A 26,297-nucleotide genomic window follows, 5' to 3' on the forward strand; every position below is an offset into this window, starting at 1 on the left:
GACGGAAGAATAAACATATTACCACATTCCATTCTACCGATCCTTAACCCACTTTCGGTAGTAATCACATTTTATAGTTCCTCAGAATTATTTTACTTATTTTTATCAAAGTTCAGAGTTTTACCTTTGAAAGCGGCATTTTTCATACATCCAGCGGTTCTTGTGAGTCCATTTAATTTTCAGAACAGAATAAAATAATTTTTTTTTTTAAATTTCAATCTTTAAAAGTCGACGTCAAATTAAGGATTACGTAATGTTATCGAATGTCAATATCCTGTCATATTGCAGGGCTGCAAGAAGTAAATCCGGATAATCTGCTTCTTTTTCTCCTGCGATCCGCTGACAATTGGAACAAAATGGAGGAGTTTGCCAAGATAGTGCTAAAGGCTAAAGATGATGTAGCCCTTTTAAGAGGCCATTGAGGCCCCGTGGTAACTTAGTAGTTTAATATTTTCGTTAAGGCAAGCAGCTATGAGGAGAAGATCATTCCTTCGTTTGGGGATCATAACAACCGGGTAATGAAAAGCGAGACCCGGTTCCCTCGGCGGGGGCTACGGACGGCTTTGTCGGGCCTGGTTCTCTGTCGGGGGGGCTTGAGGCAGGCACATTAAAACAAAAGATCCAATCGGGGGGGCTGACCTGCCGTGCCGGACGTACAGCCGGCGGGTGGGGAGGCCTCCTTTGAGTTTAAAGGACACTTTTCCGGGCTGCGCATACTTGAATGGATACCCGGCCCGGGGAAGTAGGGGGAGAAAAAAAATAAAATAAAAAAAAATAAAAAAGGGGGGATAATATCCTGTCATATAACCCACCGGGTTGATCTAGTGGTGAACGCGTCTTCCTAAATCAGCTGATTTGGAAGTCGAGAGTTCTAGCGTTCAAGTTCTAGTAAAGCCAGTTATTTTTACACGGATTTGAATATTAGATCGTGTATACCGGTGTTCTTTGGTGGTTGGGCTTCATTAACCACACATCTCAGGAACGGTCGAACTGAGAATGTACAAGACTACACTTCATTTACATTCATACAATATCATCCTCATACAACCTCCGAAGAAATTATCTAAACGGTAGTTACCGGAGGCTAAAAAGGAAAAATAAAGAATATCCTGTCATATTCCTTCGCCTATTCATTTAAAATATTTAAAAATTGTAAGCTGTTATTAAATTTACATTAGTTTAATGTATTTACATAGAGGGTAGTTTCTGCCGCCTAACAACTAAAAATATTATCATTTTATTTAGTCTGATCTCTCAGGATTAATTTTCTAAAACGATTAACTGAGCAAAAAATTAAACATTTTATGATGAATAATAGAACAAAATAGAAGTATATCGATAAAGTGAATAGTGAAAAATTCTCTAAGACTACGAAGAGAAAATAATAATAAAGATAATAAATTACGAAGCGAGTACACTATATTCATTAAAAAGAAGCGTAACAAAAAAAGAAGGGGTCGATTTCTAAATACAAGCGTACACACACGCACATAGCATTTAATTAAAACAATATTGCTAGCAAAACCAACCTTCCCCTTTAACAAACGGTTATTGTATATAAATTATGAACGTATTACTTCAGTAAACGCAATATAATAGGGGTTGCAAAAGTCGACGGCGAATGGCACACTTGTCTTTAGACAGGGTTATTATAAGAATTTTAAATAGGGGAATGACAACAGACTGTCGTAACGGATGCTACAACAATGATACTTAATATTAGCAAATTCATAACGATACAAAATTTTCTATATCGCTATTGTAATCCGATTCGTAAAAGTCAAGATGAAGCGATTAATTTTACATCGATCAGAAGTCGAAATCTGCACTCAAGGTATATTTCTAATTTAAGTCAGAGAGAAACACATTACAGAAAGACGAAGCGACAGCATATATAAAATCCTTTCCAAAATTTGATGATCTTTGAGCACCCTCCAAACAACGCAGCAGCAACACGACTCTTCCTTACCATCGATAGCTATGCTTTTTCACATAAAGCTAACTGCAATGTTAATACATTTTAGTTACTCTAACCTCGAATAAAAACAGAACTAATAAAATACGAGTTATATATAAAATGCATGAAAAATAAATACTTTATTTTTACTCTATTATAAAATATATATTTTTAAAAATGTTTTACGTAATACTCGTTTTAAATTATTAATTTTCACTGTGCGCTCACAGCAAGTATATAAAATTTATTAGCATTCTGGAAGAAACAATCTGTGATTTTTTTTCCTTTACGATCAAACGCTTTGCTAGATTAACTACGATGAATTATTATGATTTATTCTGTTCTTTTAGTAATTTTTTTAAATTTTCCTCTGAAAGGAATTGTGAAACTGTTATGTGAGATAAAATCTAAGTCCATAGTTCTCGTGATCTCCAGTCTAACGATTTTTGGGTCATAGCATCATTCCCTTGTTATTTCCCATCTCTAATTCGATTTCTTAAATATTGTAATTCTATCGTATCATATATATTACAATGCTCTACGTTTTCACGTAGAGATTTGCTTTATATGCTTATGTATTTTAAATTAAAAATGTGGTACAAACAAATAAATTAAACAATTAAAACTTTTCACTCTCAACCTTAAATTCTTTTTATATATTAAAAATTACTATAATGCGCTGCATTTTAACGCATTAAAAGATACAATTACTTTACTTATATTAAAAAAATATGATAAAAAACAGATGTCAACAAACGAATTAAAAGCGAAATAATTTAATTTGTTAAATTTTCGCTTTTAGAAATCAGAGCAACAAAAAACCAAAGTTAACTCCCCTAATTTAAAGCCGACTTCGTAATTTAAAAGACAACTGTAAAACAGTATTATAGTTTATCTTATTGTCTGTTTTGTGAAATAGGTCAAGTTTACACTTTATTGTGTTATTTTTATTTAAAATATGCATAGAATTACGAACAAAAAGTTGTTATAATAATGAGAAATCTATCAAAAAGAAACGCAAAAATAAAAAAAAATAAAAAACAGCGGCAAGACAACTTTCTTGTCGCAATGTCAAAAAGGCAATTGTTTTGATATTGGAAAGATAAACGTAAAGAGGTTGCTTCCAAAGCGTAAGTTGGAAAGCAAAAAGTGTGTTATTTTCCTCCTAAGCAATTTTCACGCAAAAATACTTTGAAATCAGAAAAATAAGTCGTACATATCATTATGCTAGATCAATACGATAAGTAATAGTGACTACAAAAAATTAAAAATACCTTCAAATCGTTCTACGAAAACATTTCTGAAGTTTATTAAAATTCTAACGTGTCTTCCAACCGTATATTTCGAAATTTATCAATCGACCTAATTTTAACATTCTTCGGTAACACCTTTTCCAAAAATGTTTAACCGCCTCCCAAAAAAGAGAATTTGTATGTAATACAGATAATGAGAATCCGCCTTCTCAAACGAATCTGTACATTTTTCTGTACGTTCAAGCATAGCCGCCACCAATTTCGAAGAGTTCGACGTTTCTGTTTTAATTTGCTGATAAATTTCCTCTATTGATCGTGTTTTTTTCAGTTAACAAGAGTAGAAAATCTTTTAACTTATCTTGAACACATGGAAAATTGGAACATTAAATAATATTTTTTAAATTAAATTTAAAATAATCATCGTTGTACCGCCATTAAAACGTAATGTAGACATTCGGCTACAAGACTACAACTAATGTTTGAAGTATTTTTACGGTAAAGTCTAAGAAAATTAATTAGAAAATAAAAGATAAAAAATATATAAACTGGTATTCCAGAGTCTAAACTCATGTTCGATAGAAATAGCTTTATGCTGTTTTTCTGCTTCTTTTTACTTCCTTGTATGAAATAAAGGAACTATTGTGATCGCGAAAAATTTCGGTTTTTAGATTTCAACGGAAATATCCATTTTTACCATCCCTGAATCCATTTTGACTAGTTTCAGCGTGACGTCTGTACGTACGTACGTAACTCGCATACCCCAAAAACGATCATCTGTAGAATGTTGACATTTTGGATTTATGAATATTGTAACATCTAGTTGTACACCTCCCGTTTTGATTGCAATCGACTGAACCAAAAGTGTCGAAAAAAAAGCCCAAAATCCACAAAATTTGGATTTTGGACTTTTTCTGAACTGCAGTAATAAGCCCTCATTGAGAGTTTTTCAACGATATATCATAATTAATACTTATTATCATTGGTTCCAGAGTTATAGACAAATAAAATTTTAATTAATGAAATATTTGTAGCTGTCCATCTCCTTTTTTTTTTAACTTTTTTTTCAATTTAAATATATTCATTTATTAATAATTATTAACCTCTAATTGTAAAAAAAATTACAATTTATTAAATTATATAAAATTTAAATAAAAAAACTTGCAGACTACAAATAAAATTGTATTACTTTTAATTTTAAATAAAATGTGTATATGTAGTACAATAGGTGTACAACGAAGTCATATGGTGTCCACATCAGACTTTTTTAACTTTTTTTAAAATTTAAATATATTGATTTATTAATAATTATGAACCTGTGATTTAAAAAAAAATATACTATAAATAATATTTCAATAACAAAAAAAAAAAAAAAAAATGAAAAAAAATTCTTTATTAAAGAATTGGGGGATCGTACCTCACTTTCAAATGAAATAAGTTTAAAAATGTGTATATGTAATTGAATAGGAGTACAATCAAGTCATGTGCCCACATCAGATTTTTTATTTTAATCAAATCACAGATTTCTCTCATTGCGTTTCTTTAAACGACTTTTTCCCCTTACGGGTTGTGTTTCTTGATGGATCTACCTATATTTTAGATAAAAATAAAACTAAAATGTAAAAAAATGAAATAAATAACATACACAAACTTTTAAAAAACTTAAAAAGCAAAAAACGCAATATTAATTTAATTTTTTTAATTTTGACTTTTTGAAGTCGGCCTAAAAATTTAAGTTGCCGACAGGTGTTTTAAGTACATTTCATAAGAAAGCTACCTATTGTAAAGGGTACCATGATTCGACTTCTGGAAAATTTCGACATAATTTCGTGTTTCACATCCCCCAGATCCTAAAACCACCGTCATGTCAAAAGTTTATGTATGTATTTCACTTTCTTGTGGACACGATAACTGCCGTAATTTTGCTCCAATCATTTTTAAATTGTTGCTTAAATTTAACTCGTCCCAAAATCTCGGTCGAGTTCGTTAACGACCAAAATCGGACCGTGAGGTGGAAATGGGAGGGCTTTTTTGAGAAAAAAACAAAATATCCCTATAACTTTCTTATTAAATAAAATAACGAATTCGTTTAAAGTTCCTACTATTCTTTGAATAACGGCCTAAAACTTACGTAAGTAAAGTTTTTTGATATCACCAACCGTTGGCCCAAGGGGTGGAAAAAATGAGTTTTGAAGAAAAAATGGAGTGAAAAAAATCATACCTCCCATAATAGGCACAGTATCAAATCGGTATAAAGTGGTCGTTAGTCCTCTAAACATTACCTAAAACTTTTTTCTGAAATAATTTTTGATATGTCCAACCCTTACGACAAGGGATGACCGAAATGTTGCGGGAGTTGTAAGAAGATGGTGCTTGTCGTACACTAAAAATAAGAACTTTTTTTCACATGCAACCATTGTCGTATTGAGTAAATTTGAAGTTTTTCTTAACTTTAAGGTGGAAATCTTTTTATCCCCTACTTATCGCCGGTGAAATCTAACCTCCGCCTTCCAGCATACCGAAAGGGATTTTTTAATTTGTAGACGACCTCTAAAAGTTGAAATTAAAAAAAAAAAAAAAATGATTATTTTTGTTTTAATAAGATTTAACTCAATTCTGTTATTACTTAAAAATATTTTCTAATTTCTAAATTTATTAAAAAAAACTTTTTTATCACATAAAAGCTGAATTTCCATGTTAAAATCTGTTATTAGTATCTTTCGCAATCAACCCTTTGCAACTTTACGCATAAATGCGGTAAATAAAAAAATTTGGAATCTAGAACATAAAGTTAAAATTAAATCACGCTAAAAAAAAAAAACAATTTGCAAACGGATAATTAACTACTACGAAATGACAAATCAAAAGAAGGGGAATTTAATATTTTGATGTTATAAACAAAACTGCTTAATATGCAGAAGGGTATCCTCCCTTTTATAATACTATATAACTCAACAATATAAGTAGCGGACGACCGTACGGAATCGGATTGGAGCCGGTTACGCCGCCTGCAAGGCATCAGTAGTTAGGGTTTGCAAGTAAAGTAGTACAACAGTACGATATTCAATAAGAGGTTATGATATCAATCGGGTTTATATCACTACAATATGTTATAGTATAGTTAGGATTCGATCACCCGTGTACAAAAGAAAATCCCTTTTGTATCACAATTATACGCTTAACAGCGTTACAATATTACCAATTTGTCATACTTAATACACAATTTTTAATTGTAAAAATAATAAATTTAAGATTCATTACGCGTGACCGCCATGAAAGATAAAAAAACTTTCTTCATTCTAATAAAGACTTTTTTATTTTTAATTTGAACCTTACCGTACATTTTAGAGACGCAAAAAAATATTTTCTGATGATATGTTAAAATTACTTAATTAGATGCAGAATAGTACGATGAGATCAGAAGATTTTCATACGACCTAGATTTCAATCTTAAAAAGCACGCTGAAGAAAAGTGAAATCGTAGTACAACTAGTTTAACTGTATTTTTTATACGCCATAAAAAAAATTATTTGTAGGAGGAGATAACACTAAGAGGTTAAAGGAATAAGCGTGTATTTTATATTTAAAAAAATATTTGACCGTGTAGAACGGTGTAACATTAAAAAGTCAAACACTACACGTGAAAAAGACAGAGGACTGATTTAAGCATTGTGCCGGAATCAGAAAAACAGTTGCAAAAAGAAAGGATACTACGAAATGGAGTAAAACGAGGGTACTGTTTATCCCCTAACCTTGTTTACTATCTACGAGTATGTTGAAAATATAACAAAAATTGCGTAGACGAGAAAGATCAAAGATGGAAGATGAAAAATAAATTATATTACGTTTACCTATGACAAGGTCCTTCTAGGAAATTAAATAAAGAATAATAGATAATTTCAAAATTAAAAGACTTAATAATTTACTATATAAAATGAATAAAATCATGCGGTGAGGTTTAAGAAAGGAGTTTTGTCACATAATACTGAGTGAAATGAGAAGAATTTGTGACTAAAATACATCAGTGAATTTGCGGAAGGGAGGAAAGAAACGAAATAAATAAAAAAAGGAATAGTAAAAGACAAATAAGGAACAACACAGATAAACGAAGACAATTTCCCATCTTAATATTTATACCTTCCGAAAACTGAGTAATTAATTTCGCATGATAGTGTTCTAATATATTTAATCAGTACATAAATTCAGAGTAATTCAGGAAGAAAGAGAAATAAATAATTTAAGAATTGATTCTAGAGATTGAAATAAGGAAAAAAAGTTCATAAAAACCTATGTCCCAAAAACACTTTGTTAACGAGTAATCGCTAGCGAAACATTTCGCCGGGAGTTCAGTCACCTGTAAAAAAACGAGATCAAACTGACATTTTTAAGGTACTATTTACTTGATGGTTTCTTGTTTCTTTTTACCTGAAAAAAAATAGAATAAAACAGGTCCTAGAACCGTATCTTCCGTAGTTTTCATGATATCCAACGTAAAAATGTTGTGAGACTAATTAATAAATGCGTAAATTTTATTATCAAAACTTGTAGAGAATTTAATTCTGAGAATATTGATGTGATAAAGTGTGTGAAAAAAATCAACTTTTATTATTATAAAGGAATCGGAAAAATTTTATGAATTTATAAAAATTAAAAATAGTTGTTCTTAATTTAATTGTGAGTATACTGTAATATTTACAATAAATGTTCAAAAATTCAAACATTGACACCGAAGCACTTTTCTGGTTTGATGCAGCTCTCCAAGATTCCCTATCTAGTGCTAGTCGTTTCATTTCAGTATACCCTCTACATCCTACATCTCTAACAATTTGTTTTACATATTCCAAACGTGGCCTTATAAAAGTAAATTTTATTAATTTATGTGTATTTAAAATATACGTATTAGACGGTTAATTTTTATTTTAACAAACCAAGTTACCCATTAATTCAAAATATAAATTGATAATATTCGTGATAATATTAACGTAAAAAGCGAAATTTCTGACACCTAAATGTAAAACAGAGGAAACATTTCTTTAAATACATAATTATTCTCTTCAATAACTGGCTGCGGCTGTAGCCGTGTGCGTTAGTTAACTGTATGCATCTGACAACCTTCTCATGCATAGAGCAGACTAAGGTTCGCGGTGCAGTCAGCGGCCTTTTTTTTTTTTTCTTTCACGACTTATAAATGCGTAATATTTATTCACAATAATGTTTGTTCGTTTTAAATTAGGATCGAAGAAATACAATTTATTGCAACCTGTACAAAAATCAAATAGCTGTACTTATATTAAAATATTAAAAAAAAAAAAACAATATAAAAAGGATAAGATAAAGATGTAACCAATTTTTGCTGTATTTCATCTCATATCTTATAGAAAAGCAGGCAATGCGTGAAAAATATTTAACGTTTAATTAACTATTCAAGGGGGAAAAGTAAAAAATTAACTTTTTTCAATCAACTTACGTTGATGATTTTCTCTCGCTGTAACTAGGTATAAATTAGAAAAAAAATATTAAATAATCTGATTCAATTTTTCAAGAGAATTTAATTTAAAAATAAGTATTCACAAAATTACTGGTAATTTATTTAACAAAAATGAACATTATATAACAGTAATGTAATGTGAAAAGTTTAAAAGTTATTTAAATTTGTGTAACACTATATATATATATATATATATATATAGTGGCCATTCATCTAAAGATTTTAATTCCTGTCGGTACTGCAATAATTATAGTTGCAGAGGTAAAGTATGCTCGTGTGTCAATATCTATACCTACAGTAAATATGTGGTGTGTTCATACAATAAATCCTAAAATACCAATTGCTAATATTGCATAAATTATTCCTAGATGGCCGAATGTTATTATTTTTCCTCTTTCATTTGTAATAATATGTGAAATTAATCCGAATCCTGGTAAAATTAAAATATATACTTCTGGATGTCCAAAGAATCAGAATAAGTGTTGATACAAAATTGGGTCTCCCCCTCCTGTGGGGTCAAAAAATGAAGTATTAAAGTTTCGATCTGTTAGTAGTATTGTGATTGCTCCAGCTAATACTGGTAATGATACTAGTAGTAAAACTGCTGTAATTAGGACTGATCAACAGAAAAGGGGTATTTTTTCTATAGTTATTCCTTTTGGTCGTATATTTATTGTTGTTGAAATAAAATTAATTGCTCCTATGATTGATCTTAATCCTGCAATGTGAAGAGAAAAAATAGTTAGGTCTACTGAAGGTCCTAAATGTGCAATTTGGGCTGGGAGAGGGGGGTAAACAGTTCATCCTGTTCCTGATCCTGACCCTACAATTGATCTTGCGATTAAAAGTGAAATTGATGGTGGTAGTAATCAAAATCTTATGTTATTTATTCGTGGGAATGCCATGTCTGGTGCACCAATTATTATAGGAACTAGTCAGTTTCCAAATCCTCCGATTATAATAGGTATAACCATAAAGAAAATTATAATGAATGCATGTGATGTTACGATGGTATTATAGATTTGGTCATTTTTAATTATTGATCCTGGTTGTATTAGTTCTAATCGGATAATTATTCTTCTTATTGTTCTAAGTAGTCTAGCTCAGAGCCCAAAAATAAAATAAAGAGTTCCGATATCTTTATGATTTGTTGAAAATATTCATTTATTCATTAAGAATGGGATGGCTGATTTAGGTGATAGATTGTAAATTTATTTAAGGTTTTAAACCTCTCATTATTTGTCTTGTATTCAATTATGATTCTATATTGCAAATATAGAGGTGCATTATTTGCTAAGGCTTATTTACAATAATAATTTTAACTTTGAAGGTTATATATATATATATATATATATATATATATATATATACATAGTGTTTTGTTGTTAATAAAAGTCGACATGTTTAAAATTTTATTTGTTTTCTGTTGACATTATTTACATAAATCTTCTTATAATTAAATTCTCTACAATTTATGTATAAAAATGTATGATTTATTGCCAATTTAACAACGTTATTGTACGTCAAACGTAAAAAAATGTGTTTTTGACCCTATTTTTGGCGTTTTACATGGGATATCATAGAAACTAAGAGAGATGCAGTTCTGGGACCTTTTTTTTCGATTTCCCAGCTCAAAAACCATAAGAAACAATTGCATTTGCCCCTTAATTGACCTTCCCAGAATTTCAGAAAGCCTTAATTTACCCGGAAGAACTGAAACTCGGGCGAAATCTTTCACCCTGTATAACTCGCTATCGAAGCGTTTTCAGACCTATGTTTATATGAACTTTTTTCTTATTTTTAGCCTCTAGAATGAGTTGTCAAAATATTGTCCTATCCTCCTGAATCACTCTGTATATTGGGTCCTACAGTAAAGAAAATAGTTCTACAAGGAAGTTACGAGTAATACGTTACAGGCGTACAAATACTGTAATATATTACATAAAACAGATAACTGAGGACACATAATGTAGCAGCAGACGTAAAGAAACTACATGTCATATATTTCTGGAAATTTCTGGCGCATTCGGTAACGCCTGATGGCCCTAAAGTTTCAAAATTAAGCTGAATAGAGAAGATTAGGATAATGAAAAGTTATTTAAGGTCAATAGAACTACTTCATAAAATTATAATGTGTTTACTATATACAAAAGTCTATCACCAAGGGTCGTTTCCAACAGGCGATCTACATTTTGGATTATTCTATTCGATACATGTTTTGTGATTACGCCTCTCTAAAGGTTGTAATCGGTTGTTCCTCAACATCGGCGCGTTGCTTCTGATCGGATATGTAATCTAAGAAGTCGGCAAAACGGTGGAGTTTTTGTTTGGCTCGAATTAAGCTGACTATATTATAAAAAATATATCTTATTATATAAAACGAGGTTTAAGACAATACACCTCATGACCCGATAAGTAATTATTTACTTACAGGGTAAAGAATTACTCGGTACTGAAAGGCCCGATAAGTAATTCTTTAGTTAAATTGTACAATCAAAATTTAATAAATTATCTAAATAAAAATTGAAGTACAAAGATGCCTTATAATCTGAGCGGTACCCCCGAATTATTTTGTCAGAAAGTGTATCCTGTCAAACGATATGCTGGACTAATGATTTACAAAACTCAGTTACAAATTAATTTTTAGAAAATTAAAAAATATATAGAAAAACAGGTGGATACTACCCTCTCAGAGTGCACTTTGATACTACGTTAACGTTGAAAATGTGAAAGTATAACAATTAGTCGAATATCAGTGCGGGGCGTTATTGTTATCGCGAAAATCACAACATATATATATATATATATATATATATATATATTTATATCATTATAAAAATTATCATAGGTCTTTGTAGATAGTAATAATCTTATTAACACCCTCTAGCAGCTGTTGCTGTTTGTCACTAATAATATAATTTCAAGGAAAATACATTAAATGCATTATTCAACAACATTTTCTGTATAAATAGAAGAGGGACATCGGGATGAAAAAACATAACACCTGTTTTTTTATCCCCAATATACACGTACAATAATAAAACTGATCAGAAAGGCAAAAATAATACTATAAACATAACACATGAAAGAATAAAAAATAGAAATCTGGCAAGGGCGTAGCTAAAATTTTTGGCATTTGCAAAGCGCTCCCTTAAAATTTAACACTTTCAGCAAAAGATTTAAGAATTATTGTCCATAAGACAATATTAAATTATTTATGCTCTTTTTTCAGAAATAATAATACAAATATGATTATGTAGTGATTTAATTAAATTGAAAAAGTAATAAAAATTCATAGAAGTTAGTAATGCTTAATTACTCTGCTGTAATTAATGGAACATAATGGCGTTTATAGACCTAGAAAAGGCATTTGATAACATAGACTAGAATAAAATGTTTAGCATTTAAAAAAAATTAGGGTTCAAATACAGAGATAGAAGAACAATTGCTAACATGTACAGGAACCAAACAGCAACAGTAATAACTGAAGAACATAAGGAAGAAGCCGTAATAAGAAATGAACATCCGACAAGGATGTTCCCTATCTCCGTTACTTTTTAATCTTTACATGGAACTAGCAGTTAATGATGTTAAAGAACAATTTAGATTCGGAGTAACAGTACAAGGTGAAAAGATAAAGATGCTCCGATTTGCTGATGATATAGTAATTCTAGCCGAGAGTTAAAAGGATTTAGAAGAAAAAATGAACGGCATAGATGAAGTCCTACGCAAGAACTATCGCATGAAAATAAACAAGAACAAAACAAAAGTAATGAAATGTAGTAGAAATAACAAAGAGGGACCGCTGAATGTGAAAATAGGAGGAGAAAAGATTATGGAGGTAGAAGAATTTTGTTATTTGGGAAGTAGAATTACTAAAGATGGACGAAGCAGGAGCGATATAAAATGCCGAATAGCACAAGCGAAACGAGCCTTCAGTAAAAAATATAATTTGTTTACATCAAAAATTAATTTAAATGTCAGGAAAAGATTTTTGAAAGTGTATGTTTGGAGTGTCGCTTTATATGGAAGTGAATTTTGGGTACAGAAATCGTACCGAAGTTTTATATACCACTTTTCTTGTCTTAAAGAGACCTTTAAAATTACGTATCACACAAAGGGCATTACCGTTTAAAATGTTTGAAATAAAACCCTGGCCCATCCCTCAAGAAGGGTTGAAATTCTATTTCTCGTCAAAAGGTAAAGTAGCTGACCGATACCTTATCCTGAAAGTTACGGTTTTAATGTTGTTGACGGGTTCCATTACATTTGATTCACCCTCCCTCCCTCTCTCTCTCTCTCTCTCTCTCTCTCTCTCTCTCTATATATATATATATATATATATATATATATATATAATTTTTACACGGATTTGAATACTAGATCGTGGATACCGGTGTTCTTTGGTGGTTGGATTAACCACAAATCTCAGGAACGGTCGAACTGAGAATGTACAAGACTACACTTCATTTACACTCATACATATCATCCTCATTCATCCTCTGAAGTATTATCTAAACGGTATTTACCGGAGACTAAACAGAAAAAAGAAAAGTATAATATATATATATATATATATATATATATATATATATATACATAAACAAATACACTGAACGCAAGAACTATCGCATGAAAATAAACAAGAAGAAATAAAAGTAATGAAATGTAGTAGAAATAACAAAGATGGACCACTGATGGACGAAGCAGGAACTATATAAAATGCCGAATAGCACAGGCGAAACGAGCCTTCAGTCAGAAATATAATTTGTTTACATCAAAAATTAATTTAAAGGTCAGGAAAAGATTTTTGAAAGTGTATGTTTGGAGTGTCGCTTTATATGGAAGTGAAACTTGGACGATCGGAGTATCTGAGAAAAAAAGATTAGAAGCTTTTGAAATGCGGTGCTATAGGAAAATGTTAAAAATCAGAAGGGTGGATAAAGTGATAAATGAAGAGTTATTGCGGCAAATAGATGAAGAAAGAAGCATTTGGAAAAATATAGTTAAAAGAAGAGACAGACTTATAGGCCACATACTAAGGCATCCTGGAATAGTCAATTTAATATTGGAAGGACAGGTAGAAGGAAAAAATTGTGTAGGCAGGCCACGTTTGGAATATGTAAAACAAATTGTTAGGGATGTAGGATGTAGAGGGTATATTGAAATGAAACGACTAGCACTGGATAGGGAATCTTGGAGAGCTGCATCAAACCAGTCAAATGATTGAAGACAAAAAAAAAAAAAAAATGTCAAATAAACTTCTAATTACGTAGCCATTTTAACAGAAGCAAATTTTTAATAAATATTTTCTAGTTAACTTTATACCACTACGATGAAATTAAAAATGTTTCATTCCTAATAACGCCTTATCTAGAAAAGATAAAAATGTTCAAAAGACACGTAAAAAAATTTATAGAAACTAGATTTTTTTTACTTCCTACTACTTTGGTACAATTTGAAAACCGTTTCCAAATTGTAATACCTGTTTATCGAAAATTTTTTTAATCTTTAGATTATTGATTCTACTGGTTGTTCCAGAATTACATGATCATAAGCTTAAAAACAAGCAAGGAAATTTCTAAAATCATATCCCTTCGAGATATAGATATTTCTATTTAATATATCTCACAACCTCGTTTGACTTCAAGTAAATCATTTCGACACCCTGTTTTGAATTTTCTTTACAAAAAGTTTACAGCGATATATATATATATATTTTTCTTTTCTTTTTCCTGTTTAGCATCCCGTAACTACGTTTAGATAATACTTCAGAGGATGAATGAGGATGATATGTATATGAGTGTGAATGAAGTGTAGTCTTGTACATTCTCAGTTGGACTATTCCTCAGATGTGTGGTTAATTGAAACCCAACCACCGAAGAACACCGATATCCACGATCTAGTATTCAAATCCGTGTAAAAATAACTGGCTTTACTAGGACTTGAACGCTGGGACTCTCGGCTTCCAAATCAGCTGATTTGTGAAAACGTGTTCACCACTAGACCAACCCGTTGGGTTGTATATATATATTTTTTTATAAACTAAAAACCATACACAAGCAAGTTATGAATACTTTTCCAAATACAATATCTCTTCAATATCCTCCCAATTTTCAAAATTTTAATAGTAGCAGGGAACTTGTAAATCCTAATATACAAGCTCTTACAGAAAATTTAACGCCTGAAAAAATTTTATAAGTATATTTTTAATAACGGTGTACTCAGGGTGTATTCATTTTTTAACATCTGCAATACTTCGGTACTTGAAAATGTAAAGTGTCATAATCGTAAAGGTTATAGGCGATCAAACATAAGTTACAGGTCACTCCCGAATTACCCAGTCTCAAGTGAAGTAAAAGGAAATTAATACAGAATCAAAAAATGAAAATGCAGAAGTGGCAGTTATAATGAATAAGAAAAATAGTATGTGTTATTACAAAACTACAATAAAAGACTTATTTTAGTCAGAATAGATGTAAATCCCAAAACTACTATGATAGAGATTTACACCCCGATCTCTTCAGTAGAAGATGAGGATAAATATGATAAATGAAGAAATAGATGGCCTAATAATTTACATAAAAGGAGATGATAATTTTTATCATGACAAACTGGAATACTAAAATAGGAAGATGAGATGGAAACATAGTTGGAGATTTTAGGTCGTAGAAATGAAAGTTTTATTAGTTTTTAAAATTTTTTCACAAACAATAAGCAAGTGATTGCAAATACATTATTTAAAATAAAGAACAAACAGGCAGCAGGAAATACAGGGGATATTCAAATAAATTATCTAACGATAAGGCAGTAATTTAGGAACCAAATTATGGACTACAAAACATTTCTCATAACTCATGTATAGTTTTCTATAATTTCTTCTTGGGACGACCAGTATCTCTTCTTCCAGTCAACCTATGCTGAAGACCTTGTTAAGATATTTTCTGTTTAGCCATCCTTATTAAACAGTTATACTGCCTCTTTTGATATCTTTTAATTTTATCGCTAACAATACTGACTTGAAAGCAGATGCAGATAAAACTTGGAACTATCGCACCATCTATTTAACCTCTCCTGCATCAAAATACTTATACTTCTATTTTACAGATCAGAATATCAGGTAGAAGGTTTATTAGGTTAAGATCAGTTAAGTTTGGAAGTAAGTATAGATACACAGAAGTCCTGGCCCTCATATTAATTTTAATATCATTTCATTTATAGATCTGGAGAAAGCATTTGATAATCCAGAATAGAATAAGATTTAAAATTTTAATAAATCTGTATCTAAATATGGAGATGGAGAGTTATTTATAATCTATACGAGTACATGAATCAGGTAGTAGTTATATAACAAGAATATGACATACAAGTTTTGACTTAGAAAGGAGAGAGTCAATGGTACAGCCTGTCCCTGATGTTTTTCAGCTTGTATAAAGAAGAAGCTATACAGGAGTTGAAGGAAATACCTTAGACTAAAGTAGATATTCAAAAAAACTTTTTTTTAAAGATTTACCTATAACACTGTTATTTCGAATAGAAGAGATACAAGGTGAGCAACCCACACCCATAATGAGACCGCTACCCAAAACTATTTATTAAACACTCTCACACAACTAGCATGACTAGTGGATGTATGTGTATGTTACTACTGATCTGCTGCCATATGTCAGGTGGTTATGTGTCAGTGCAGTACATGTTTTTTTTTGCAGTACAGTATTGTGAGTACATTTGTGTTTGTGTAAAATGCCTTATTCAATCCAGGAGAGAATAGCTATAATCAAGGCCTATATTTGGTTCTGGATTGTTTGAAGAATCACATCAAGTATTTGAAGAAAAATTTCTGAATACCTGTATCCAGCGAAGAGTAGCGCACACAAATTAATTTAAAAATGGTGTACAACAGGTTCAGTTTCAAATGCAAATTGAAATAGGCAACCTTTCATTAGGACTCCATAGGCCGTTGTCGATATTGAAAGAATTACAATTAGTCCAAAAAAATCACTATGCAAGTTATCCCAACAATCTGGTGTTAAATACACATCTTGTTGTAAAATTCTCTTCATGAATTAAAACTGAAATGACACCGCATTACAACTGTGTAACAAATGAAGGAGACAGACAAATCAAAACGACTTTATTATTGCAACTCGCTTCTCGAAATTATTGTTGGTGGACAGATAGAGCTGTGTACTTGCAATTTTGTCTTTGGGGCTACTTAAGCTACATAAAGAAGAGAGTTTATGCATCTAATCTCCACAATATTGATGTACTGAAGGTGAACAAATGAGAAATCAATACAATCCGACAATGTTTTTGCGTCAGACGTCTCTCAATATGATCAGTCGAGCACAAAAGTTTATCGATGTACAGGGTGGTCATTCTGAACATTGTTTATAACAATAAGGTAAATAAATGCAATATTTAAATTACGTTTTATATATTTCTTATTCAATTTATAAGTATCATTCATAAAATTTCATTCCAACATAACCTACCGATTCTGCAGCGGTTATGTTATGGGTTCCGTTTAATGTTCACACACTGTATATGTAACGACATGGATTTATTGCTAGAAGGAAATTCACTTTCAAAGTATACAGCAGGTAAATGGTAAATGAAATTCATAAAAGACCAGTGGATTAAACAATGTAAGTTTGTTTTACAGGAGAAACAATAGTGGTTTTAATACGTTCAAGATCTGTTTGATACAAGAAAAAAACTATCACTTTTGTAGCTAATTTAAGATGTACCTATTCTTTATACTATATTTAAAAAAAAAATTATAAAAATTAATAATTATAAAGAAAAACGTTAATAAAAGGAAGAAATGTTACAATAAAATGAAAATTTTCGAATAATATAATACGAAGCCTAATAAGAAAGTAAATTTTACTTCATTATATTAATTTACCTTTATCAGGTTTATCTCTTTCATCTGCATCTGCATCTGATGATCTTCCAGTTCGACGTATCATATCTTCACTCCCTTCGATTTCAGACATTCAAACAGCTCCTGTAAATAATATTGGTAACCGTATATGATAATGATCAAATGAATAATAATGAATTTATAAAATGCTGCAGTATATGAAATACTAATATTGAAATAAAAAATCAACTTAACAGAAAGCATGAATAGAGAGACAACTAATTTGGTAAAAAAGTTTCAATAACATCTGAATATTAATATTTATTGATTGACTTTGATGATTTATTGATTGATTGATTTAAAAAAATAAAAAACAAAACTCTGTTTTTTAATATTCTTAATTAATCTCCTAAAATAAATAATGACTACAAATCTCATGGTTTATGTTCTTTCGAATATAATATAAAGCCACACAGAAATACATTCATCTATACGTGTAAAACTTGTAAATTTTAATATTTTATCTCTGTATTAATTACTACCTCTGTTATATACTACAGCAGTCAGGAAAGAAAAATTATAAAAAATAGGTCTAATAAATTCTTTGCTTTCCCAAAAAAGAAAAGAAATAATTCAAAACTAGAAACACACTGAAATATTTTACTAAATTATGGTACAATTGAACAGTTTAAACCAACAATCTCTTTAAATGTGGAATCTTTATGTTTAAATATCCATTAAATCACAAAAAAAACACGTGGGTCTAAATGATCTGACAAGAGACACAAGACGCTAATAAAAAGAAAAAAATAGTTGGCCATTTTCAAGATTAATAATCATCCAGTGGCGATACTTCAGAGGAAAAATATGGTATAAAATTCTTCCATATTGCCTTTTTCACAAAGCTGAATATACTATTCCATAATGGAGCGCCAAGCCTATCAAAAATTCAGTCAACATTCAGCTTTGCAAAGTATCGCTTTCATTGTTCTTCATAGTGAATATCTTTATTAATTACAAAAGCAATAACTCTGATTTATATCTCATAGCCTCATAAGAGGTCATAGATATAATAAAGATTGTGTAAGTTATTATAAAGAAACAAATTAATATCAAAGAAACTACTTTTTTTTTTTAGTTAAAGGTTTGTTTCATTAGTATAAACTTGATAAGCATTTTAATGTAAAAATAATTTTACATCTCATAAATTTATATTAAAATACAACTTCAAAGAAAAATATTACACTGAAAATTGCAAAGAATGATTGAATAAGCTTAAATTTCAAAATGATGGTGAAATTTATTACAAAGAAAATAATTTTGTACTCTATGTCTCCATATGCAATCTGCCAATGACTAATTTGTATCAATTTTTAAGCATTTTATAAATTCCATAAAAGAAAATAAAAAATTTAATCAATATGAAAAAAAATAAATTTGTACAACTTAAAATAAATTAATAAATGATAATAATAAAAATTAAATATATCGGTAATTAAAAAAACATTTTTAACGCACTTTTAAACAGAAATAAACATAACTTGTATAAAATAATGTGTGAATATAAATGATACACAGGGCTATGCTTGCTTTTCTGTGCAAAAAGCTGACTGCTTGAAGTCCATACGAACCGGCTACTATTTTTATTTTGTAACTGACACAATCACCCAGTTACCGTTGTTAGATTCTTGTTATGAATACATTCAGGCCTAGAGATCCCATAATAAAACAATTTACAGTAATACAACGTATAAACGTGGGAAGCTGTTATCTGGACACCAATTTAACAAAGCAGTGCAAAATAACTGAAGACTTCCAGAATGTTATCAATCATTCATTGAATAAAATATTAAAAAAAAACAATAACTGAGATCAAATGTTGCCTTTGATTGAAATATGTAGACAAAAGAAGGAAATTGTCAGATACAAGTTTTTAATTATTTTATATTTCATTGTTAATGTTTTATACATCAAAATGAAATTTTCATAAAGATTATAAACGAGGTTTTATCCCGCTCTTGAAAAATATTCCTTTGCAGTCATTCATTTAATGTTCATTCATATAAATATGAATTCAAAATTGTTTTCTTTTTCAAATTATGTCGCTAGCAAAAATTTTCCCTTGATTTTTGCTTCGAAGATTTATTAATGTTACACAAACATTTTTGGGTGAAAAATTATGGGGAGGGAATTAATGATTTTATAGATTATTTGATGATTCATAATTGTTTTTGAGGTAAAAACTTATTTGTCAAACAAGACAGCGGAAGAACTTACATTATTTTAAGTAGAACATAATTTCATTTCCCAACATTCGGAACGGAACGGAACGCAAGAATGGCGAGAGTTTCAATATTTCTCCCTACAGATCCCAGAGCCTGGACAATGTCCCTTGCTGCTGTATCTTTCTATTATCGGGCGGATTTCATCGGTTATTTAGTGGCGGTTATAAATTTTAAGTTTTATTTATAACCCGCCAGGTTGGTCTAGTGGTGAACGCGTCTTCACAAATCAGCTGCTGGTTTGGAAGACGAGAGTTCAGCGTTCAAGTCCTAGTAAAGCCAGCTATTTTTACACGGATTTGAATACTAGATCGTGGATACCGGTGTTCTTTGGTGGTTGGGTTTTAATTAACCACACATCTCAGGAATGGTCGAACTGCTGAGAATGTACAAGACTACACTTCATTTACACTCATACAATCTCATCCTCATTCATTCTCTGAAGAAATTATCTAAACGGTAGTTACCGGAGGCTAAAGAGGAAAAATAAAGAAGTTTTATTTATGGACGGATTTGGTAATTTGCGTTCCTATCCGTATGGATCATGGTGTAATTTATTTACTGGTTCTGACCGTGAGAGACTAAGCTTTTGAGCCTAGTAATCCCGGCGTGATTCCCCTTCAGTCCATCCGCTGAAATCCTTTCGGTACCAGCACCTGTGGGCTAGCAGGAGTGCGCCTACCGGAGCCCTAGTTATTTGGAGGGAGAAATGCGCCTCGTTCTCCGGAGGGAGTCGTATATGGTGACTAAATGAAATTGTGGTTTTTTGGTGGCACGGTGTGGGGTGACGTCTAGCTTTTTATAGTTTTAACAAAATTTAATTGCTTAAACGGTCACTTTCGCGGCTGGAATTTTTGTGCGGTTTCCATCTATACGTTACGCAATATAGAGGCTCCTAAGCCTGGTTTGTCATTTTTTGACTTTCGTACCGCCTCTTCACGGTGGTTCGTTTAATACGGCATGAGGCCGTTTTCTTATACCCTGTGCAGTATACCTCCACAGGGTATACTCCATTTGTGGAGTATCTCTCCACAATCTTGCGATTTGTGGAGTATCTCTCGGTAGATGTCCCGGAGATGGCCGTGTTCGGACACGGCCGCTCTCCCGAACAGTCTGCGTGCCTGCGCCACTCCCAACTCGGATACGATGTGTACTCCCGCATCGTAGCTAAGAGTGACGTTTCTGACGAAGCCAAACATTCCTACAGATTTTTATCAAATAATTAAAACTCATAAAAATAACAAAAAATAAATAGTTTTAATATGGTATACAGTTTAGTATTCTCCATCAAGTGGTTGGTTAGGTATATTTGTAACATGTTTTCTACTACATAAAGCTCATTATAGTAAAACTGTGTGTCCCAGTACTCCATACTGTTCTTTACCCTTTTATTTTATTTAAAATGATTTGAATCAAAATTAGTATGACCAATTTTTTTATTTGATTAATATTTTAACCTTTCTTTCTTTTTCCTCTTTAGCCTCCGGTAATTACCGTTTAGATAATACTTCAGAGGATGAATGAGGATGATATGTATGAATGTATAAATGAAGTGTGGTCTTGTACAGTCTCATTTCCACCATTCCTGAGATGTGTGGTTAATTGAAGAAACCCAACCACCAAAGAACATCGGTACCCACGATCTAGTATTCAAATCCGTGTAAAAATAAATCACTTTACTAGGACTTGAACACTGGACTTCTCGATCTCCAAATCAGCTGCTGATTTGGGAAGAAACGTTCACCACTAGACCAACCCGGTGGGTAACCCAGAACTACTGGACCGACTTTTACCAAAATTGGTCAGATTAACTTCTATGTATTTATTTAATGGCATTGATGCCATTAAATTTGCAACTTAAAAGGTCTTGGGGGTAAGGCTGTAGAGTAAGGTCACCCTCAGTGACAAGGTTGAAACCAGTGATACGATTTAAAAACTATGAAACCAATGTTATTTTTTTATTATATGATTACTTTTCATTGAATTTTTACTTATAATTTAAATTTAATAAATCTTATTTGTATTTTGACTTAAAAGTTTTACAACTTCACATAAACATATTATTTTTATTTAAGGCTATTAAAAAATTTTATTCTGATTTCTGTTTCAAAGGTAAAATAATTCTTGGAACACAAAATAATGTTCCCAAATTAGTGATTTTATAATAGTAGATCTGAAATTTGTTTACGAATCTGATACTAAAACTGTATTTCAAATAGTTTTATTTTAAAAACTTTGTTAAGTTTTCAATAAACAAATAAAACTTTACAATAAAGTTTATACAAAACCTACTACTAGAAATTTGTAAAAATAAAGTTTATTACAAAATTAAAAAAAAAAAAACGACTTTTATTTAAAGAACTAAAAAAAAAAAAATTGCAGAAATTACTAATATTAACCAAAACAAACCAAGTTCTATCTCGAAGGTAAAATAACTTTTTTTCATTTTATTAACAAAAAATTCAAGTATATTTATTTTGGTAGTTACTTTTTTTTTAATTTTTAATTTAGCTTCGTAATAAAATTTTATTTGTTAATGGCAATTTAATAATTTAAATTTACCTTATGACAAAACCAACTAAAACGTAGGTTTCTTTCAAGATTATTTTGATCTTATCTCTATCTCTCAGACAATTTAGTAAAAAATTACTAATTCCCCAAAACATTTTGTGTGACATACATAAAACTTGTAATTAAAAATCACGGAAAATTTTTTCCTACCCAAGAAAATAGAAAAAAAGAGTTATCAAACATAAAATATATGTTTGTATGAACTTTGTACTTAAAAATGACTCTCCCATAGTAATCTATTTCTAGAGCGGAGTAAAAACCTTCAGATATATAATCAAATCCGATCTGATATACTTGTATCACCGTATGATTTATTACAATTATATTATAAATTACATCATTAACCTAATAATTGGTACACAAAATGTTACTGACCAAAAAAAACGAAACATTTCAACACGTTAAAACTAATCCACCATACTATAATAATAATAAAATACGACAACGAAGAGCTGATAACACTTAACGGCGAATAATTATAATCCCACTGCCAACGCACAGTACAGGCAACTGACGGACATGCGCTCTTCAATTATATTTCTGAACACTTTCGAAGGTCGACTGACCGTATCCAATTTCAACTTGGCAACTCATGTAATTCTCTGTACTCAATACAATAAAACAGCAATGTCAAAAATTAAAAATCGGCCCAACAGTTGTTTTTGTTATTTGATCATTATATATTACTGTTCTAAAAAAATGTTTAAGGTTTTTAACGTTATCTACGAGAGGTTATCTTAAAGTAAAAACTGTTTCATTGTAAAAAAAATTTATTCTGAAAACTTTATAAATATTTTTTTATTTCTCTTAAACTACATACTTTTTTTTTCTGTTTAGCCTCCGGTAACTACCGTTTAGATAATTCTTCAGACAATGAATGAGGATGATATGTATCAGTGTAAATGAAGTGTAGTCTTGTACATTTTCAGTTCGACCATTCTTGAGATGTGTGATTAATTGAAACCCAACCACCAAAGAACACCGGTATCCACGATCTAGTACTCAAATCCGTGTAAAAATAACTGGCTTTACTAGGACTTGAACGCTGTAACTCTCGACTTCCAAATCAGCTGATTTGGGAAGACGCGTTAACCACTAGATCAACCCGGTGGGTCCCATATCTTATACTACTCTATATAATCGCCACATGAATTAAGATATTTATCGTAGCGATACTCCAGCTTCAATATACCCTTGTCGTATTCTTCTGCCGCCAATCCATTTAGCCACTGATTAACAGCATTTTTACGTTCATTGTCACCCACGAATCGCTTACCGCTCAAAAATTCTTTCGGTTTCCTAAACAAATAGTAATCACAAGGAGCTAAGTCCAGACTATACGGTAGGTGATCGTAAATTTCCCATCCAAATGTTCTCGTGTCGGACCCGCAACATGAGGATGTACACTATCGTGCAGCAGAACGACGCCGTCGGTCAGCCGCCCACTTCGACAATTTTGATTGTCGCGCCGTCACTTACGTAGTTTTGCAGTAGGTTTCTGTATTTATAGTCGTTCCACGTGGCATGAAATCAATCGACAGTATTCCAAACCGATCCCAAAAGACTGTGGCCATCATTTTGCGTCCAAATGACTGTGGCTTGACATTTGTCGGTCTGATGGGTGATTAAGGATGACGCCATTCACTTGACTGCCATATTCTCTCTGGCGTGTAATACGAAATTCGTGTTTCATGGCCGGTAACAACTGAATTGAGGAACTCATCACCTTTTTCTGTGGACCGCATCAAAAATTCCAAAGCAGAATCCATTCGGATTTTTTGTGACATTCCGTAAAGACGTGCGGCACCCCAACGTGCATAAACCTTTCTGAAGCCTAAATGGAGATTAGCAATGCGACCGATAACAGCTTTTGAAATATCCGGAAAAGGGGTCAGATCGGAAATTTTTGAGGGACGATCATTTCTGATTTCAACAAGCCTCCCGGTGATTATCGAAGGCCTTCACGAACGTTCATCATAATGCACATTAATTCTGTTATTTATAAACCTTTCACATAATTTTCGGATGTTTCTTTCATTCATTACATTATCACTGTACACAACAACCAACTGCCTATGAATTTCAGTTTTACGTTTTGATGGTTTAAAAAACGCTATGACTCCTCGTATTTTACAGTCGGCGGCAACATCGATTTTCTGTTCATTTTATAACGTAAAAACTCACGCGTAATCAAAGATACTACGACGCGAAAACTTACAGAAAACAATGCAGTGTGTACATTACTAGTATGGCCATGAACGAATCAGGTTCGCCAACCTCAAAGAGAGAAATTTCCCGGCGGTCTTTACTTTAAAGATATCCCTCGTATATATTTATGATCATAATTAAAATAAACGGTTATCGAAGTCGTTTATATTAACACAAAAATTAATCGACGAATTATACTGCGTTTTATTTCTGCAAGTTTTGAATAATCCACATTTTCAATTAAGAAACATTATGTATATGTTGATAAAGTGAATATGAAGATTATTCCAAATTATTTAGAGTAGTAAAGGTGAATTGAATGGAGAAAAATGTATTTTATTGTGGTAAATGTGACAAGATCTGTCCTTGTAATGAAGAAAGAAAAATAACGCTAGTAGTTCTTAGTCGAATACATTTCGTTGGGTCCGGAATGCTGATATGCGACAGTATCCTGTATTAATTAAGAAAGAATGTTGCACTCCTGTAATAATTTTTGGTGTTATGGTAGTATCATTCGTTCAAAACGATTAAACCTTCAAAACTGATTTTTTGGAAACCAACCCCTTTCCTTCACACCAAATAACATTTGGATTATTCCAAAACTAAGTACTAGAGCGAAACTAGATTTTTAGATGTAATTATTTTTTTCATCGAATTTTTGAAGAAAAGTACGGTATTACATTCATTCGCATAATATCGGTAGGGGGAGGGGCGAAAATGAATTTTCTGTACCTTTTGGGGAATGTGGAGTACGAAAACCATTCATTTAATTGAATTTTGAGCTTCTTCGTTATCTATCACCGCTAAATTAAATCATGCAGTTAACTAATGCTTTCATGAAGACTGCAGCTTGATTTACGTACAAACCAAATACGCTAAATCGCAGCACATGCAATTAATTAATTATTAATGTAATATTAATACTGTAATTTAAATGAACGAATTAAACGCTTTAATTTCTGAATATTTTCGTATTTACGTATTTTTATATCATATCTGTTGCACTTTAAAATACCGGTATATACTCGATTTTTTTTTTAGATTTTCGGTCCGGAAAATCGAGGTGCGGGGCTTATTCGGGGGCGGGGGATACTCGAATAAATATGGTGATTATTTGAGCACCTGGTTTAAATTTTTGATAGTCTTTTCGACGTTTATTTAAGTAGAAGCATAAGTACGACTTGCTTTGACTACTTAAAATATTGTTTTTGTTCGCAAAGAATTTGTAAAATTTTATAACTTATAACACACAAAAATTGATGGGTAAAATAAAGAAATTTTGGTTTTTACTATTATTGTAAAACTATAAGAAAAAAATCACTTTTTTGGAGAGGGAAGAGGTTTCCGTGAAACAAAGCAAATTCAAGAAAGCAATAACACAAAGGGATCCCCACATCTTACACGTGGATTTTAGTGAGCATCTACAAAAAAGACCTAAAGGAAAATCACCGGGGAAGAATATTTCACGGATAAATTAAGGTAATATGAAATGATCTACTCTGAGAAATCTACCGTAAAACACAACAAAGAAAAATCCACGCGAAGGGATATCACCTCGGTTCTTCTCTGGGTAATGGGTATTCATCCCGCCTAACATCCCTTTGGAGATCAAAGTATCTTAATTTACGTCTTGTTCGTACATTTATTTATCTCTCTTTTTATACAATAAATA

The 26,297-nt window shown here is 31.3% G+C and overlaps 1 protein-coding gene across 3 annotated transcripts in view; it reads right to left on the reverse strand.

Annotated features, from left to right (window-relative positions):
• The window catches only part of LOC142317318 (transmembrane ascorbate-dependent reductase CYB561), a 185,175-nt gene that overhangs the window by 83,670 nt on the left and 75,208 nt on the right, over positions 1–26,297 (reverse strand). For 2 of the 3 annotated variants that reach the window (XM_075353760.1, XM_075353761.1), the window contains exon 2: positions 17,607–17,708. In XM_075353760.1, coding sequence (XP_075209875.1) covers positions 17,607–17,697 — 91 coding nt within the window. In that variant the 5' untranslated portion in view covers positions 17,698–17,708. Of the gene's footprint in view, positions 1–17,606; positions 17,709–22,792; positions 22,947–26,297 lie in introns of those variants that run through there. The other variant, XM_075353759.1, reaches the window with a different exon arrangement.

Source organism: Lycorma delicatula, chromosome 1, assembly GCF_047948215.1.
Source record: "Lycorma delicatula isolate Av1 chromosome 1, ASM4794821v1, whole genome shotgun sequence".
Classification (NCBI taxonomy): domain Eukaryota; kingdom Metazoa; phylum Arthropoda; class Insecta; order Hemiptera; family Fulgoridae; genus Lycorma; species Lycorma delicatula.